The 17,756-nt window shown below is 41.1% G+C and overlaps 2 protein-coding genes and 2 long non-coding RNA genes across 5 annotated transcripts; 1 reads left to right on the top strand and 3 right to left on the bottom strand.

The window, feature by feature from the left end:
• Window positions 1-15: 15 nt before the first annotated feature.
• mrps36 (mitochondrial ribosomal protein S36) lies at window positions 16-2,546 on the bottom strand. 2 transcript variants are annotated; one of them, XM_052068582.1, is made up of 5 exons: window positions 2,392-2,546; window positions 2,008-2,154; window positions 1,035-1,098; window positions 514-713; window positions 16-440 (listed from the first exon to the last, which is right to left on the bottom strand). In XM_052068582.1, exons 2-5 carry the CDS (start codon window positions 2,059-2,061, stop codon window positions 423-425), a joined length of 336 nt encoding a protein of 111 aa, XP_051924542.1. In that variant the 5' UTR covers window positions 2,062-2,154; window positions 2,392-2,546; the 3' UTR covers window positions 16-422. The 2 variants fall into 2 exon arrangements, with proteins under 2 accessions (XP_051924542.1, XP_051924541.1); XM_052068581.1 differs by lacking the exon at window positions 2,392-2,546 and having other exon boundaries at window positions 2,008-2,168.
• LOC127602458 (uncharacterized) lies at window positions 2,057-2,452 on the top strand. Its single transcript, XR_007962803.1, has 2 exons — window positions 2,057-2,204; window positions 2,293-2,452. It is a non-coding gene; the product is annotated as an uncharacterized LOC127602458 (long non-coding RNA).
• Window positions 2,547-5,093: 2,547 nt separating the features above from the next.
• Window positions 5,094-10,299, bottom strand: LOC127602448 (betaine--homocysteine S-methyltransferase 1-like). The gene is made up of 8 exons (XM_052068574.1): window positions 10,134-10,299; window positions 8,981-9,113; window positions 8,074-8,186; window positions 7,768-7,959; window positions 7,543-7,690; window positions 6,913-7,095; window positions 6,157-6,385; window positions 5,094-5,545 (listed from the first exon to the last, which is right to left on the bottom strand). The coding sequence occupies exons 1-8, from the start codon at window positions 10,146-10,148 to the stop codon at window positions 5,368-5,370; spliced, it is 1,191 nt and encodes a 396-aa protein (XP_051924534.1). The 5' UTR covers window positions 10,149-10,299; the 3' UTR covers window positions 5,094-5,367.
• Window positions 10,300-11,561: 1,262 nt separating this feature from the next.
• Window positions 11,562-14,123, bottom strand: LOC127602456 (uncharacterized). The gene is made up of 4 exons (XR_007962800.1): window positions 14,063-14,123; window positions 13,740-13,816; window positions 13,491-13,582; window positions 11,562-11,746 (listed from the first exon to the last, which is right to left on the bottom strand). It is a non-coding gene; the product is annotated as an uncharacterized LOC127602456 (long non-coding RNA).
• Window positions 14,124-17,756: the final 3,633 nt, after the last annotated feature.

The raw sequence follows: 17,756 nt of genomic DNA, 5'->3' as shown, positions 1-17,756 counted from the left end.
ACTGGAATACCAAAACAAAATAGAATATTGCTTTAATGACTTGGATGTAGCATTGGAACAAACACTGCCCAACTCGGTGTCATGAAAAACAGACTTCAGTTGTGGGAAGAACTCTGGAGCAATGTTTTCCAGAGACCACACAAGTTGGTCAACAGAAGGCAAAAAAAAAAGCAGTCTGGTACAAGATGCCAATGCAAGAATTCAGTGTTCGTTTATCCAGAAGAAACGTCCTTCAAAAGGTCATCAAAACACGAACATACTCGATAATAAAAATATGTACATAATGAGAGTATTTGTGTAATATTTTATTCTACATTGTGTGTTGTGGCTTTGGGGTTTTTTTGTGCTAAGAAATTAAAATCCATCAGGATGATAACCACCATAGACGAGGACTTTGGTTGCAGTTCTTGAAACGGGACAAATCATTCTGGTCCACCGCGCTGGAACAACAAGAAAACACAAAGTACACAGCTATAATCGTAAGTCATTATATTTAACCATTTGCTAATTTACCTGAATGTAATCCATTTCTTCAACCACCAGCGGTCTGCGGCGGTACCTCGCTGGGAGCAGCTGAACGGACGCCAAGGTGTCGGGTGTGCCCGGGATGGGCGGCAAAGTTATACGACTTGATGTTTGTGGTGCAACTGAGGCTGACGCTGAACTGTTGGGTTGTGGGACGGTGACTAATAAAGTTTTCATTGCTTCTTGGACTGGAGGAGAAAGATAAAGAAATGCGGTTATCAGAATATGCGGGAAATTAACAACTACTTGCCCTTAAAAGTCTAATATGGTGGCTCTCAAACATTTTAAACTAATGTGTGTATCGTGCACACAATTGAACTGTACTTGTACAGGAATTCTAAGACAAGCCGCTGCAGGGAGCCAGTAAACCAAAAATGGTATTCGAACACCGAGTACCAGGTCTAATGCAAGACTTGTGTATTGAAAAAAGGTACCGGTAACTAAATTGTGGTTTGGGTTTTCATTTAATGCCATATTTTGGGGGGGTGGGGGGAAACGATGCAACTCACCACTGGGCTTCGGGATGCCTTCTCTGCTGGGAAATTTAATCATGGGTGCATGAGGCCGCACAGCCTAAGGAAAGCAAATAAATCAGATGGAATGAATGGACTACAGTGGGCTGTTGAAATGAGACTACAACCTAAAGTATGCATTTAATGAAAATTTCCTGACTTTTTATGTTCTGTTGGTCATAGTTCCATAATAAATACAAAAACATTTAGACGGGGAAAAGTCACCTATGTCGGCAGACTAATTTTTCATTGACAAAGTCTGACGACACATCTTAATAATATAATCAGTAGTTAAACTACTGAGCTATCGTATCGGTTGTTCAGATAAATGTCACGCCACAACAAGTGGCGTGACGAAGTGGGTTCCTTGATGGCGTGATACAAAACAACTCAAAGACCTATTTTTGTTCCTGGTAAAAGTAAAAATAATTCCATTTTAAAAAACAGGTGATGCCACTAGAATACAATACAATACATGCTGATTTATATAGCGTTTTCACAACAGCGGCAGCTGTAACAAAGCGCTTAAAAAAACGTTAACATAAAGTTAACTAATAAACACAACGCATAGATTCCCGTTCATTAAACGCCGCTTACTGTCAGCAGTCGAATAAATAAGCGCTCCAAAATAATCATTTGAGGAAGTACAGCGGTTATTTTCCAGTATTTCAGTCCAAATTCAGCTGTGTAGCCTGCTAACAGCTTCCTGAGCACGCCCATAAGACAACTGCATGCCATTTAATTTTAAGCAATGGGAAAACGGGTTATCTTTTAACGAGGAAAAAAAACATTTGTGACAGCGAAAAAACAAGGACACCAACAAGGGTACAAGCAGATTTTGTCACGGCAATAGGTCTGCCTCCTTGTGCTAATTCACAAAGCATTACCACCGATCAAAAAGCCACATTATCGTTTATTAACTTTACAAGTAAAGCACACCAAATGTGAAGTTGTCAAAAAGAGACGATACCTGAATAACGCGAGCGGTGGGAGCAGCCATTTTGGAACTGACTTTGCTCCCCATGACGACCTCCACACTTTTAGTTCCGGTTTGGAAAATCGTGTCGCTTCTCTTCACACGCCACAAGATGGCACCGCCCACAACCCGCAGTGATGTCTGCAAAGGTCCTGGTCAGTGAATTGACGACCCCACTCACTGCACACAAGGTAAATGACATTTATGTCAATACGTATAGCCGTCTTTAAATACCCAACAATTATGTACCCTGTCCCCAAATATCACGTTACCTATCAGCCTTCTCTGCGTCAGCATAGAAAAAGGAGTAGTTTAGCGTCCAAAATAGACTCACAAGATACAGCCAAATTAAATTAAAGACCTAAATCCGCCAGTCACCTCATACTCCAAGAGGATGCACGAAAATATGTTGAAGAGCACTCATGTCGTCCAGAATCTGTTATTATCGGTTATCAGTGCCTGTCTTATCTGTCTCAAACACGAAACGAAGACCTCTCAGATTTTTACATTACCCAGGAAACAATACACTCGTCACGTGATACGCATCGTCCAATAGGCAACAAGGTAACTAACAGTTTGTCGACAGAGGGAGATAAGTATACAGTACTTTATACTGTAATTATACTTTATAATATAGTATATATATATATGTATATGTGCATGTATATATATATATATATATATATATATATATATATATATTATCTTTCTCTCTCTCTCAGCCTATTGCAGGGCATACATATACAGACTAATGGTGTGGAAAATAATCGATATTAATCGATACATCGATGCGCACGTGCGCGATGCGAGTGAATCGGCTCATTCACTGGGTACGACGCGATTGACGGGTGAAATCGAGATTCATCGCGATGCATTGGTGGTTATCGGTAAAATCCGATTCAAGCGCCGTTTTATTCATGTTAAACGTCACCTATCTGCCCTTTCCTAGGCGCATGAATGCACCATCACTGTTTTGCGTTTTGTGTTGAATACGGACGGTAGCCGTGGGTCACATACAGTCCAGTACACAACTAGCGAAACACTATGGAAGTTCGCGCAAGCAGCAGCGAGGAAACTACTGTATTTAATGCTTCCGCAACATTCAGATCTTATGTTTGGAAATACTACGGCTTCGAAAAGAAAGACGGAAAGATTGATAAAAACTCCGTAATTTGCAAAGAATGTCGCACTACGAAGCCATACAACGGCAGCACCACAAATATGCAGACCACTTAAAACAGGGGTGTCCAAACTTTTTGCCAAGGGGGCCAGATTTTATGTGGTAAAATGTCGGGGGGCGACCTTGGCTGACATTCTTTACATTGAACAACAATATTGTTCAACAAATTTTAATAAGCCAGTCTGTTTCATATTTCCATTTTTATTTTAATTTCAACAATCTTAAGTATTTATTTTGGTTCATTTGAAACAGGTATATCACATGCAACTGCTTATTCACTTGACTTTTTCTTAAACAGAAGTCTCCTGAGTGCAAATTGATTGATTTGAAACACAAAATGTATAACCATGACTTTTCAATAGTCACAAAACCTTTGACTCGAACAACAGGGAAATGAACAAGCAATACACATATCCACAACTGCAAGGATCATTTGAAATATGACATAGCAGTCAATATAAACACGGAGTGATGTCTTGTTAACTCGTGAGTGATGCCCTCTAGTGTCTAAATGCTATTACTCATTTAGTGAATGCTATTACTCATGTAGCCACTAGAGGGAAGCAGTACTCTATGAAACATCACTCACCAGTCTACGGGCCGGATGAAATTCGACCGCGGGCCGGATTTGGCCCCCAGGCCGGACTTTGGACATGCCTGACTTAAAACGATGGCACCACATCACCGACAAGTTTCCCGCCCCCTCCCACGCCTCCCCGTCCAGTTCCTCGTTGGACACCGGAGAAACTCTTGGCAAACCAGGTCAGGATCAGAAAAAAATCGCCTCTTATTTTGGGGGTCCCCTTGCAGCTCACTGTGACCGCGCAAGGAAAAACTATATATGGATGACTCTTGGACATTTCATTTTGACACTCAGTGAGAGTGGTCTGTGTACGCTACAATACACACAGCAGTTTTGAGGCTGTGACTGCCACATTGTTTCAATTGTATTTTTTTTTCTGTCCTATGGAGATGGACATTTCATATAAGACACTCAGTGAGTAGTCTGTTTGTGTTTATACTACAGCAACAGCTGTGAGTCTCAGGTGCCAAATTGTTTACATTTTCTTTGCACAAAACCCAATTGTGAAAGGGCTTTAATAAGTTGTTTTACACGTTCTACTGTTTATAAGGAATAAAGTAGTCTACTTTTTGCAATACCATACTGAATTCCATCTTTTTTAAAACTTTTTTTCTTTGCGTATTTGCATCATGGTTAATTGCACAATATCACAACAAATTGCACTGTATTGTATCGGATCGCATTGATTTTAACTAAATGTGTATCGCATCGTATCACATCGTGAAGACGGTGAAACGTATCGCATCGTGTCGCCACAAAACTCCATGTATCGTTTACGTATCGCATCGCTGGTAGTGCATCGAGATGTGTATCGAATCGTCCTCAGTGCTGAGATTCAAATCCCTAATACAGACAACCATTCATGCTCACAATCACACCTAGGGACAATTTGGAGTGCCCAATCAATGGAAGGGACAATATTTAATGTTCGGGGACTAAAATCAGAGGGTTCTGACTATTTATGTGATATAGTAGGTCTACTATATACTTTACATGGCATTTTTGTGTCAAGTGCACTATGACATACTTCAAGTGTAAATAAGGCTTGGGAAAATGCTGAACTTTGAAGTACAACGTCAGGTTTCATCGCTGCTGAGGCTCATAGGAAGGTCATCATACACGAGGACCCCTTTGACCACTAAAAGTGTCCAAAACCTTGTCATCTCTAATTGTAATTCTCCAATATGGCTCTTGTATTACCTATTATACGTATAATCTATAAAATTCGATTTGAGAACTTTTCTTTTTTATATATATTTCCATTGTATATTCTTTTATTCACACATCTCATCGCAACAGTCAAGACACAGATTCATCTTCTGTTAGATCTGTTTTTATTTTACAAAGTGGCCTTGTTTCATGGAAAATAAAAAGATCCCGATCTTAAAGGGGCTTTCTCCAAACTTGAGCTGCCACTGTGGCTTCACATAAACCCTACAGCAGTTTACAATCAGCAGACGCACACAACAGTGGCAGTTTCAAATGAAGATCTGGCCCCTTTGGTGGTCAACAGGGTGAAAATGTTGATTTGCACACGTGTGTTTCCGTGGATCTCTGCTGTCAGGTCTGAGGGTGGGCGGCACTTGTTAAATCAGTGGGTTTTTGAGCGCTCAAACAGCTCCTTGAGTTGTTGCTTAGTGGTGGCTTCTTTCTGCTGCATGAGCTCAGCGTGGCCTTTGGTAACACCCCAGCTGTCCGGGTTGGACATGGAGGAACACAGTGGACGACCAGAGGCCGGCTTCAGCTTCTCCCAGTAATCACGACGAGCTCTATGTCACACAAACATATAGAAATGCCATAGATTCCATACAAGAGACTTTTCATGGATTTTTAGGGCCCTGCCATGACTCAGTTTTTTTGGTATTATTTGGGGATGTAATTCCCATTTTGGCCACTAAGTGGCAGCACACGACTGTTTAACACTGCATAAATATGACAAAAGAAGAGAATCAGGTGAGGAAGTCAGCCACATTTTTGTTGAAGAGATGAGAAATATCAAATGAAACATCTCAGTCGTTTCCTATCCTATTCCTATTCCTGCCAACTGCTGTCAGGCTTTTGAATAGACGCACCTGAAAACCTGGACTCGCCCCCCACTCACCCATTTTAAATGGCATCTTATGCGGCATGTATGCATTAGCATATATGGTTATATCTTAGATTTTATATTTCATTATGTACTGTGTACGGTTCATTTCAAATTTTATTTTTGTGCATTCAAAAACTTTGTTTTTCTACTTTTATCTTATCTTATCGACAACGCACTTCTCCACCATATGAACACAAAACCTTCAGTGAAGCTTGGTGATAGCAGCCTATGCGCCCTCTATGCAAATGTAACCCAATGGTATACCTCTACAAGTGTGTTATTATGGATTACCTGGCTCTGACCCAGGGTTTGGTGTGCATCTCCAGACCGGCACCCCACATTCCGTGTTTCTCCGATCCAGGGGGCGTGATTCCCCTCTCCGCCGCCAGCTCCTCTGCAACAGCCCTGATGTGGTACGGCTCAAATCCGCAGCAGCCACCGATGAAGCGGATGCCGGCTTTGTAGGCCTCCCTGGCATACTCGTGCATGTCCCAGCGAGTCAGAATCCTCGGCTCCAGACCTAGATAAGGACATGATGAATTGCAAGGTGCCAATAGGTGTGTGACTATTTTTTTGTTGCTGTTTTTCATGTTTTTGTGGTAATGCTACACAATTTGTCTACACTGAGGCTGTTGTGGTTCAAATTTGACCCATTCAAGGAAAATGTTGGTAATGGTGTCAATCGTGAAACTCTGATGTTGTACATGCTATAACGGTGCCTTTTTTAAATGGGACATTAGTAACAGTGTCCAAGAATGAGAATTGACTATCAAGGGAACTGTCTTTATTTTAATGACACTTGCAGAGATTCCTTAACAAACATGTACTTGTTGGGGTATAAATTCTGAGAGGTCTATTAAAAAATGCTGCTGCTCGCTGCTTAACTGGAACATGTAAAAGGGAAGACACAACTCCTATTTTGTCCTACCATCCAGTGGCTGAATCTTCAGTTACAATCTACAATATAATACTTTTTAATTTATCTCTCCAGCTCTACACTTCATTTCAGAGTTAAAAGTGTAATACCTCGTGTGTGTGTGTGATTACCGAAAGGGAATTCTGGCAGGTCGATGAATCCCTGACAGTTGCAGTCGGGTGTATGGAAAGCAAGAGGCTGCACCATGTAGTGAGCCCTCAGGCCGGCCTTCTCCACAGCCGCCTTCATCATCTTGACAGTCTTCACACAGGTCAGTGGGTCGAAGTGACAGTTGACACCCACTATCTGGGCACCTATGCAAGAAGACGGCACACTGGTGTTAGCTCACAAAATTCACGAGGAAGTAACCTGTGGTCGCGGAAAAAGAGCTATTACTGCGATTTATACAGGTATATGAAAATGTTTAATCTTGTAGCCTACAACCAGGAAGTAGCCTGCTAATTCAGAACAGAACCGGCATACACAAATATAGAGCCTGATTGTGATTATTTATTTTATAGTTACTTTTTTTTGGTTGAGTTTTCTCTTTTTAGCATTTGAGTCACAACAAAAGTAGGAAGGAGTACAAGGCCTTGAACCGATTAATGGCATTTTCCTTTTATTTGGGGAATGACGATTTGAGATATGAGTGTTTTGCGTTACGAAGGTGGATGCGGAACAAATTAAACTCCCAAGTCAAAGCACCACTGTAGCAAATACAGAGACAGTTGTGTTTGTGTGCAAAGTAAAAATTCACCAACCAGCTTTGACGAGCCTGACAGCACACTCTCCAGGTGAGACACCGTGCATGTCGCCTTCTGGCCCGATGCACAGAGAGGCGGCCACAGGCTTTCCTGTCTGCTTCAGCACCTCCACCGCCCACACGGCCTCCTCAACGTGTTCAAAGTACTGCGGAAGGGGCAAACCTCAATGTGTGACAATGGAAAATTGACAATGCAGGTGCAGAACTGAGGAGTCGCTTATACCTCGGCAATCAGGAAGTCCACATTCTTTTTGACGAAAACGTCCAGTTGCTTCTTAAAGATGGCCTTCACGTCAGCTTCACTCTTGCAGCTCAGGTAAGATGGCGTCTGAGACACGCCTCCCGCCACCAAGGCGTCGCCCTCGTTGGCCACCTCGCGGGCCAAATTGCAGGCAGCCTCATTGATTTGGGCGCCCTGTGCAATGAAACCGACTACCTTAATGATGCCATGCTAAAATGCGACTAAGTTGAGCTGCTCCTGATGCAAGTATAGGAGTAAAAAGTACTACACTGATTCTATTGAACGTACGGTGTAGCTTTGCTTGTGGCCCCTGTTCTCCAGCTTGTCATCGCTGGCGTAGAAGGTGAATGTCTGCATGACATTGGCCCCTGCCCTCAAGAACTCCCTGTGCAACTGGCGCACTGGAATAGCAAACACATTTACATCACATGTACGGTTGTTATAGTCAACGAACGCTAATGAAATAACGAAAACTAGAAATGAAAATACATTTCAAGAAAGAGTGCTTTCAAAAACATTCCTGTATTTAAATCAAAATTAAGTATTTTCCAAACTATTAAAACAAAGAAAAATGAAGAAACCCGCTCTGAAAAATGATTCAAATGAAATGAATTCCCAAAAAAGTCAAACCGAAATAGAACCTAACTACCGTATTTTCCTCACTCCAAGGCACTTCCGAGTCTCAGGCGCACCTTCACTGAGTGGCCTATTTTAAAACTGTTTTCAAATATGCGGTGCCCGTATTATAAGGCGCATAGAAACTACAAATGTGGCTGCGGTTGCGTTATGCATCCACTAGATGGGGCTACGCTAAAGTAATACAATACAGCTTTATAGAGCTTTCACAACCGCTGCAGCTGTAAACAAAGTGCTTGAGAGAACATTTAAAATACTACATGCAAGAAATCTGAATATTGACTCATATATAAGGCGCACCGGATTATAATGCGCACCGTCGGCTTGAGAAAATAGAATGCTTTTAGGTGCGCCTTATAGTCTGAAAAATACGGTAACGAAAAGTCCAAAACTATCACATGACCCCGAGAAACACCAATGAAGACCATTAAAAAAAAGAGAAGCAGAGAAAGAGACATCTAATGCAGGAGTACCCAAATCGTAAATTACTTGTGATCCAAAGCAACCAATAAATAGATACATAAATAAATAAAAAAGTCAGTTAATGCCTGATCGTCACCTGCTTCAGGGTGCTCAACGGTAGCCTCAGGGGTCCACGGACCCGCCTTCACGTAGCCTCTCTTTTCCAGGGCGAACACAAAGCCGCCATCGCCGATCACCACTTCCCCAGCGTTGAGACGCTCCATGATTCCCTGAGAGAAGGAAACAAAGCATGAGATGTCAATTTACGAATGTTAATAAACACACGGATAAAACCGATTTTCCAATTTAAACATACACCCGCCGGGTTAGTGGAATCGAAGTTGAGCCACAAAGGTAAACGTTTTGCTTTGCACGTTTTTCCTTCCAGCAGCATTTAACCGCAAAAGGGATGTTTGGAATTGTTAGTGATGCATGCATGTGCATTGTGGAGACTTAAATCAACAAAAGCAACTTTAGACCGTAACTGCTATGCAAAACCGGTATGCAAAACACTGCAACTAATTCGGTCTCTCTCTCTCTGTCATGTTTATTCAGTTACTTATTTTTTAATCACATAAGATATTGTCATAATCAAATCCATGATGCCTAAAATGCAATGTGTCATGTCGACAACATGCAAACTGTTAGTAATTTGGGATTAAAAAAATGTGAGCGTAAGACCTTTCGTTTTTGTGGATCGTTTCGCCTTTCCGAAATGTCAGAGCGTCTGTTATTAATACTAGATCTTTGACGTATTTCTATTCTCTCAGACAAGATGTATCAGTTGGTTCAGAATATAAACGTTGTGAGTGTACTCCAAACGCTTGAGCCTTGGAAGGCTTTTCATCGTTTTACCAAAGCTCTCACTCACTCCCGGATTTTCCCTTTTTTACATTTAGAGTGGGACAATTTAGAGTGTTCAACGAGCCTGCCATGCATGATTTTGGAATGTGGGAAGAAACCGGAGTACCTGGTGAAAACCCACACAAGCACGTGGTGAACACGCAAACTCCGCACAGGAAGGCCGGAGCCGCAATTGAACCCTATACCTCTGCAATGTGAGGTCGATGTGCTATCCAGTGGGCCACAGGGCCGTCCCATCAATTATTTATGACCCCCAATTCATTGCACAGTTTAAAGGATTCAAACTTTGGGCATGTTTTCTGTATTCAAGCGCTTTCAGGAACTATTGAGATGCCCATTCCGAATACTCTCTGTGCAATTCCAATTTCATAGTTGCTATTGCCTACCTTTGCTGGTGCCATTTTCCCAGAGCTGCGTGGACCCCTGATTGCTCAGACTTTGTCACAGGTTGAAGCAGACATTAAAAAGGGTCAGAGCACTTGTTGAAATCCATTTCGACGAGGGGAGTGGTTGAAGCCAGAAACGCCCTGATTGGCAAAGCACTAGTTACACAACAACTGCCCCCTCTCACCTTTTGAGATGAATGAGTATGTTGTCAGTGCACATTTACTAGTTCGGTCCGGATGAATTACACTTCTGGTTTGTATGTGTGTCTCGGTTTGCGTGTGCGTGTTGCTGACTAGACACACTGATAAGATACACATGCCTGTATGCAACAATCGTGCCTATTTTAAAAACAACAACAACAATAACACTTTCCAAGTGATGAGGGCATTCAGTGCTAATAGGTGATATGTAGAACTTTAAACCCAGGGGAATCATTAAACCCCGAGTTTTTGTATTGACTTTTATGTGTTATGTAATGTTGTCCTGCTGGATGAGTTGATCTCGATCATGATGAAAAGTTCCTTTTTCAGTGGAAAACTTAATCTAAGGTTTCACAGAAAGCTGCACAACAACCAATCTCACGGCAAAATCAGTTTATGTATATGTGGTACAAAAGTTATTTAGATTTCGATTCGGTGAAGTTTTTGTAACTCAGGTTTTCAGTCTGATCGCTTGATTTGTGTAATCTGGCTAAATTCTGGATCCTAATCCAGAAATATTTTGTCAGTCGAAATGGTTACACAAATAGCTTCACAACATATAATTGAGGGTGGCCCGGTAGTCCAGTGGTTAGCACGTCGGCTTCACAGTGCAGAGGTACCGGGTTCAATTCCAGCTCCGGCCTCCCTGTGTGGAGTTTGCATGTTCTCCCCGGGCCTGCGTGGGTTTTCTCCGGGTGCTCCGGTTTCCTCTCACATTCCCAAAAACATGCATGGCAGGCTGTTTGGACGTTCTAAATTGTCCCTAGGTGTGAGTGTGGGCGTGGATGGTTGTTCGTCTCTGTGTGTCCTGTGATTGGCTGGCAACTGATTCAAGGGTGTCCCCCGCCTACTGCCCGAAGACAGCTGGGATAGGCTCCAGCACCCCCCGCGACCCTTGTGGGGATCAAGCGGTTCTGAAAATGGATGGATGGATGGATGGACATATAATTGAAATCTGTTCATAACCATATTGAATGACTGTTTCTTTTTTCATAATAAGCTGCATCTTGATTTTTTTTCACTCTTGCGAGTCAAACCCAGAAAGTATTCATAACACATGGGTATGAATTATTTTGGTCTTGACTGTATGTTACGGTCTGAATCCAGATTTCAATCAATTTGTAAAATACATTTTCCCCTGAAATTTTTGAGTTAGCCACGCATTTAGATTTTCCATGGTCTAATTGAACGTTCCTAATCATGATCCAAAATTAATCAGTCAAAATCTCATATACAGAGGTTATTTATGTATTTATTTGTCATTCTGAAGAGGCTTGACTTAAAAAAAAAACTTTAGAGCTGCAGGTTTAAATGTGATCCAGATTGACATTCCCTGTCCAGATCATGATCATGATTAAAAGTTAATCCGTTTGGCCCCTGGGTCATACGGGACCTCCCGCCCACCATGCCTCCTTCAAAAAAATAGTCTGTATCATGTTCAAAAGTAAATCAAGTTATCATATTGAAGCTATACTCCAGATTCAATCAGAATCACTTCATTTTTGCATGCGTGACAAAAGATCGTGATTCCACACTCTTGGGCCGTCACAAAGTCCCCCCACATCGCCGATTACCACTTCACCACAAGCGCATGCGTTCTAAATGGACTTTGCATGGTCTTCATGCATGTTAGGCTCATTGAAGACCACAGATTGTACTTTGGCGTAAACGGTGTGAACAAATATGTCGATGGAGTGAAGAATTCATGTTTATGAGTGCTTTTATGAAAAACGCTGAGACAGTGGGTCCAAAGGTGCAATGATAAAAAGTCACTTTTACGCCGAGAGCTGTTGCAGCAGTGCAGAAGATCAGTCAACAAACTGACCTCACTTATAAGGACAGGTACACTTACGCAGTCGACCAAGATACAAAAACGGAAAGACAGTTCCATACAATAATTTAAAACTATTGACACCCACAAGGAGATTCCTTTAATTAACTCATTGAACATAACTGTGTTGAATGAAGACTGATTTATTTCTTTTTACTATTTTATCTACCCTATGTTCTGTCAAATTATTACTGTATATGTTTTATGTTCAATAAAAAAATGACAGCATCAATATTGTTTTTTAAGCCTGCTGTCAGGCTGCTGAATAAAAATAACAATAATAATAATAATTAAATGATGTGAAAGACAATTGTAAATAGCACTGTGATTTATCCATTTTGTGTTTATATTGCACTTAATTGAACGGTGTTTGTTGTTTTTTTTCTTCTTTCTTCTTTCTACCTACATTCTTGCTGCTGGAGGCTATAAATTTCCCCAGTGTGGGACAAATAAAGGATATCTTACTACAAAACTACTGGTTACTACTACAAAACTACTGGTTACTCTAAAATGGTTCAATGATTATGTTGTTTACGATGATACTAGTGCAGCGTGTTATACCGGAGACAAATTCCTTGTGTGTTCTACATACTTGGCCAATAAAGATGATTCTGATTCTGATTCTGATATCTTAATCTTAAACATGAGCTGCAATGACATTTCCAGTGTTTCATGTGTTTTTCTGCTATTGTTACAAAGGTCTGTCAATATTTTGCAGTTAGGCCATAGGTCCTTGGCCGACTGAAGTGACAGCAAAGGCCTGCCAATTGACGTGGGCTATGACAATTGCCATCATATGTTAGCGTGATGCTAACTAGCCTCCTCAAAAATAACCATACGTTTTAAAAAGTTAGCTGAAGTCAGACTCGGTGACACTTTAACACTCCTGCTGTAGATCATTATTTATTTTTTTGGCTTCACTCAGACGACCTTCTGGTCCTTAAGTGCATGTGTATACACATGCACGCACACACACACACACGCACGCACAAACAAACACTAGATATGGTTTATTAACCTTCAGCAGAGAGCTGTCAGTTCTGGGTCGATCCAGTTTTAGGGAGATTAGCAGCGCACCTCCTCCATGGAGTCGATCCACAAGGTCGAAGTGCAGAAAAAAATACGCCTCCAATGTACACTTTACTGGAGGGTTTTTGTCATAAATATATCACATAAATGATATTTTTGAACGACTGTATCTCAAAGCACCTTGAAATTTTGAGAAATGAATAAAATCGATACAAGCTGGTACACTGTGGCGTTTTTATCAAGAAAAAAATATTTTGACACACAACAATGAATGAATACATATACAGTATACGTACCTCATTTTTACCAGAACCAGGTCATATTTCTTGTCACATTTGTCTGGCCACCAGTTGCTAGGCAGAGTTTATAGGGTTCTACCATAACTGCACTGTGTGTCAGACAGACATGCAATTTTAATTACTGTAGTACATTGTATTGAATATTTAAAAAAAACAAGAAAAACGGTCACCCCCACAAATTTGCTTTGAGGTATTTTATGTTCTGTACTACTTTTAATACATGACATTACCTTACAGTGAACTCACCTCGGTTTACTTCGCAACAAGCAGCAGTTTGGCAGATGTTGATTTCCAGTATATTCTTTATCCTCCGTGCAAAACGACTGTAATTACAGCAGTTCACTGAGTTACTTAAAGTGGTTGTGAAACTCTTCTTTGTATGTGTCTCTGTGTATTATAGCAGTATTGTCAATTAAATTAGGGTAACCATCCATCTATTGTTTATACCACTGAATAATATAATAATGGGGAGCTGGCATTTTCCCCTGATGATGGCGGACGACACTCTGGACTACACAGATGCACAATCAGAGATGCAAGGTGCTCCTTCAATTGCCTACGTCACGTACATGGCCGACAACATCATCCACAAGGGGGGATCTTGCAGTTCACCTGCCAATGTCTTGCAAGTCAATGTCAAGCACAGTGTGCTCGAGTGTACTGCACTCTGACCGCCCGATTTTAATGCAAATGAGGGATGCCGCCAGGATTGGCCAGTAAAAGGCTAGACCCCTCCCACAACGCCACACAAGGACACCAACGTCCCGTTACCCTATTCTAGCAATACAATTTAGTGGCTTTAGTACGACTGACTGCACAAAGGGAGCTCCTTTGAAGTAGCGTGAACGTGTGTCCCTTTTCTGGCACATAGAGCAGCATCCCATGTTTGGGGCACAGCGACACTGATCTCATTCTCAAGGGGGTTAATGGCCACTCTGTTTGGACAATAGCTTCACATGGGGCTCCAAAGTTCTACTGCGCCCCGATATTACATCACATGGACTGACCCAGAGGATCGTCAATATTTCCGTGTCCGTTTATGGCTCCAACCGAGGCTTTCCGTCCAAATGTTCATTTTTATTCTATTTGACCTCATAAACGTCATACAAAGGGATTGCTCTGGCCTATCATTTTGAATGTGTGAGACTTTTTATTCAGAAAAATAGAGAATGGTTGTTGTTCTTTTAATGTTGATTTTGCTCTCTTAAAATGACATTTAGTCCTGTGATTATAAAGATCTAGCTTGTTAGAAGGACAGCTTTTTTGTATTATGATAATTTTAGAATGGCAAATAATGACTTTATCCCTGAGTTATTCTGACTTAATTCTCGTAAAATGACAACTTTATTCCCAAACATGGACATTTTTCGGGCAAATTTGTTCATATAATCCTAAAGTATATTGGATTTTATTGTTATACTATGATGAATGTTACTCGTGGTCGTCTAATTTCATTAATCAAATTGGGTTGAGGTTGTGTTAAAAAAAACTGAAAATATAGCATTTCTGGCAGGTAGCGTTGATATGTGTAAACAAGAGTTAGACTGTGTGGAAACACATCTGACAAGCTGATAATGTGTGGTTAACCTTTTACGCCCCATTGATAAAATTCAGCCTTCTGACTTGTCACATGCTCTCTTGCTAGCAAAAGACATGCATTAGTCCTGTAAAAACAAACAACCCCCCCCCCCCAAAAAAAATCCCCCTATGTGTATCACAGCGGGTCTTAATTATTTTTTATGGTGTTCTATTGAATTTGAAAGTGTTGCTTCACTCTGTCTGCCACTATTTAACCACCACGCCCTCATTTGGTCCACTCACAGCTGATGTTGCACAACGAACTGCCCATACTTGGGGGGATTTGTTGACCACGCTGGGACAAACTGCATAAGAGGCATTCCGTTTTTGAATTAGCGCTCTCTCCCTGGACAAGTAAGCGTAGTATTTTACAACATTCTTATCGCTATTGTTTTCAAGAATACATCAAACAAATAAACTGCGGCTATTGTAAAACTATATTCGGCATAATGTGTAACACGGTGATTGTAAACCACTGTGCTGCGAGAGATCAGAATGTGTGCCTCGGGAAATTGTCCAGTTGAACTTAATTTGTCCCCAATTTATTAATTTACTACAAATCAGGATTACTGTTGATCTATCTATGCCAACGACCTGTTGTACATGTGTGTTCATCTATTGGCATATTAAATATCCAATGACGATCCTTGATTAAAGCCAACCTGTGCAGTCACACATAATGGACATACCATTAATCACCTCTGGCAGTAATTTCCCAAAAATTGAGTATGCCACTCACACTTGATAATAAGCCTGCATATAAGTGGCATACATAGGGTTACCGCCTTTCAGATCTGGAAATAAAGGGCACTTCTCACAGCGTCACGGCAAAACCTCGAGATTCGAGGGGTTGCCTGCCTGCCCCTATACAGTAACTTAGTTTTAGACAAGTTATTGACAATGGCAGCAGTTTAACACTGTAACAAATTCATTTTTATTTTTGCTGTTTCACCCAGAATTTTATATTTTATATTTTGAAATCCAAACGAACTGGGCGGGGACCAATTGACACCAGTTTAGATGTACGTATATGAGCCACAGGAGGGCGCTCTAGGACATCTTTGTAGAGACGCTATCTTTCTCAACACTATTGATAAACATTAAAAAACCTATTGATTTGTCACCAAATCGTATGACGGTATGAACGAAGCTACAGATGCAGTATATAAATGAGATATGGGGAAATAGTCGCTGTATTTGGAAAAAGAAATCCTCAACAAAGTACAGTCGTCAGGGGTTTTTTTTCAAATTAGGTGTTGCAGATTTAATCTAATTTTCTAGAGCCCAAGTATTTTACCTCGAACGTTAAAATTTGCAAAAATAAAAAAAAAGTGAGCGAAATTGAGATAGAATGGCCCATAACGGTGATCATATATTTTTAGGTGCAGCCCTGTCAAGTCCCAACAGCTGTTCTCAACAAACAGCTTTCTATAATCAACTCAACGTTGCACTCAAAATGTATTCCCATAAAATCATCAGTCCCGCCCCCCCCCCTCATCAAATTTCAATTTTATTCCCGTAAAATGGCAACATTAGTCATTTGAAATCGCAATTTTAACTCTTCAAACTTCAGTGCACCGAGAGCTTCTGAACAATGGCTTGATTTGTCAAGATTTAGATTTAGATTTTTGATAAAGATCAGCATAGGGCCAATTGTCTGATGTCTCTAAGACGATGCTGGACTATTACCCTGTGATGTGGGCTGTGTTATAAGTGTTTGTCTTCGTCTCGTAGCAACCGCCGGGAATCTCTTCCCAGCACAAGTCATGAAGTGACCCGCATGTCCGCCTCGTATTTATCTTGGCACACCGAGCGGCGTAACACAACAGATACAAGTGGCCCTTCCCCGGATGAGTCACGCCGTTGATGCTGCAATTTCACCCTCGCATTCGCAAATAATATGTTGACATTAATGGAAGCCGCCACTTATATAAATCAAAGCTCTGTAAGCAAGTGGGAGAAATATGCATGTGTGGTCCGACTTTGTGCTTAGTGTCCGATGACCATATACAGTAATAACATGTCGACTGTGTTTGTGTGGAATACAGTTGAAAGATATATTGATCGGGAGCAATTATGTGAGCAAGTAAATCTTTTTTTACTTGGGTATTTATGAAACGGTCGGCGAGCAGCACGGCGACCTTCTCAGGCATGACATCGCAAACAGGTTAAATTAGCCACTGGTGGCTACCTGCAAGGTAAGCAGAGCTGCTTTGTTTTTTTTTGGATACACAGATTAATCTTCCCTTAAGGTAAGTACTACTTACTTGCACGATGAAGTAGTCGACGCGGTGCGAGGGGGATTTGGGTTTTGGTAATATGTTTATGTGCCACATACACACAGTATTAGACTAAATGTCACTTATGTGACCTTTGAGACTTTCCGATTGAAAAAAAAAAGATTTTCTATTGAATGTCATTTTGTATGCATGCTTCCATTTATTTCATTCTATCTCTCGCTCCCTTCCTTTTTGTTTTTACATTTTAAAGTAAAATTTTCAACTTTCTCAAGCAACTCTACAGTAATGTAATTTATGTACATATAATTCAAGCCCCAGTGCATAAGCGCATGTTTATCTCTGAGCACCATGCACCACAAAAGGCATCAAGGCACAGCAGAACTTCCTCCCTGTGTCTTCTCATCATCAAAGTTGCGTTTCCCACTGCCCCCCCTCACCCCCTGTT

Source organism: Hippocampus zosterae, chromosome 6 (assembly GCF_025434085.1).
Source record: "Hippocampus zosterae strain Florida chromosome 6, ASM2543408v3, whole genome shotgun sequence".
Lineage (NCBI taxonomy): Eukaryota > Metazoa > Chordata > Actinopteri > Syngnathiformes > Syngnathidae > Hippocampus > Hippocampus zosterae.
Note: the sequence above shows the minus strand (reverse complement) of the source record. Positions and strands in the feature narration are given on the sequence as shown.

Excerpts from the sequence above, each read along its gene's own strand:
- mrps36 (XM_052068582.1), bottom strand. The coding sequence starts at position 2,061 with ATGGGGAGCAAAGTCAGTTCCAAAATGGCTGCTCCCACCGCTCGCGTT. Across the intron at positions 1,099-2,007 it reads CCACCGCTCGCGTTATTCAG|GCTGTGCGGCCTCATGCACC; the intron begins GTATCGTCTCTT and ends TGCTTTCCTTAG. Across the intron at positions 714-1,034 it reads AGGCATCCCGAAGCCCAGTG|TCCAAGAAGCAATGAAAACT; the intron begins GTGAGTTGCATC and ends TTTCTCCTCCAG.
- LOC127602448 (XM_052068574.1), bottom strand. Across the intron at positions 7,096-7,542 it reads TGTCAGGCTCGTCAAAGCTG|GTGCCCAGATAGTGGGTGTC; the intron begins GTTGGTGAATTT and ends CTTCTTGCATAG. Across the intron at positions 5,546-6,156 it reads AAACCCTGGGTCAGAGCCAG|AGCTCGTCGTGATTACTGGG; the intron begins GTAATCCATAAT and ends TGTGTGACATAG.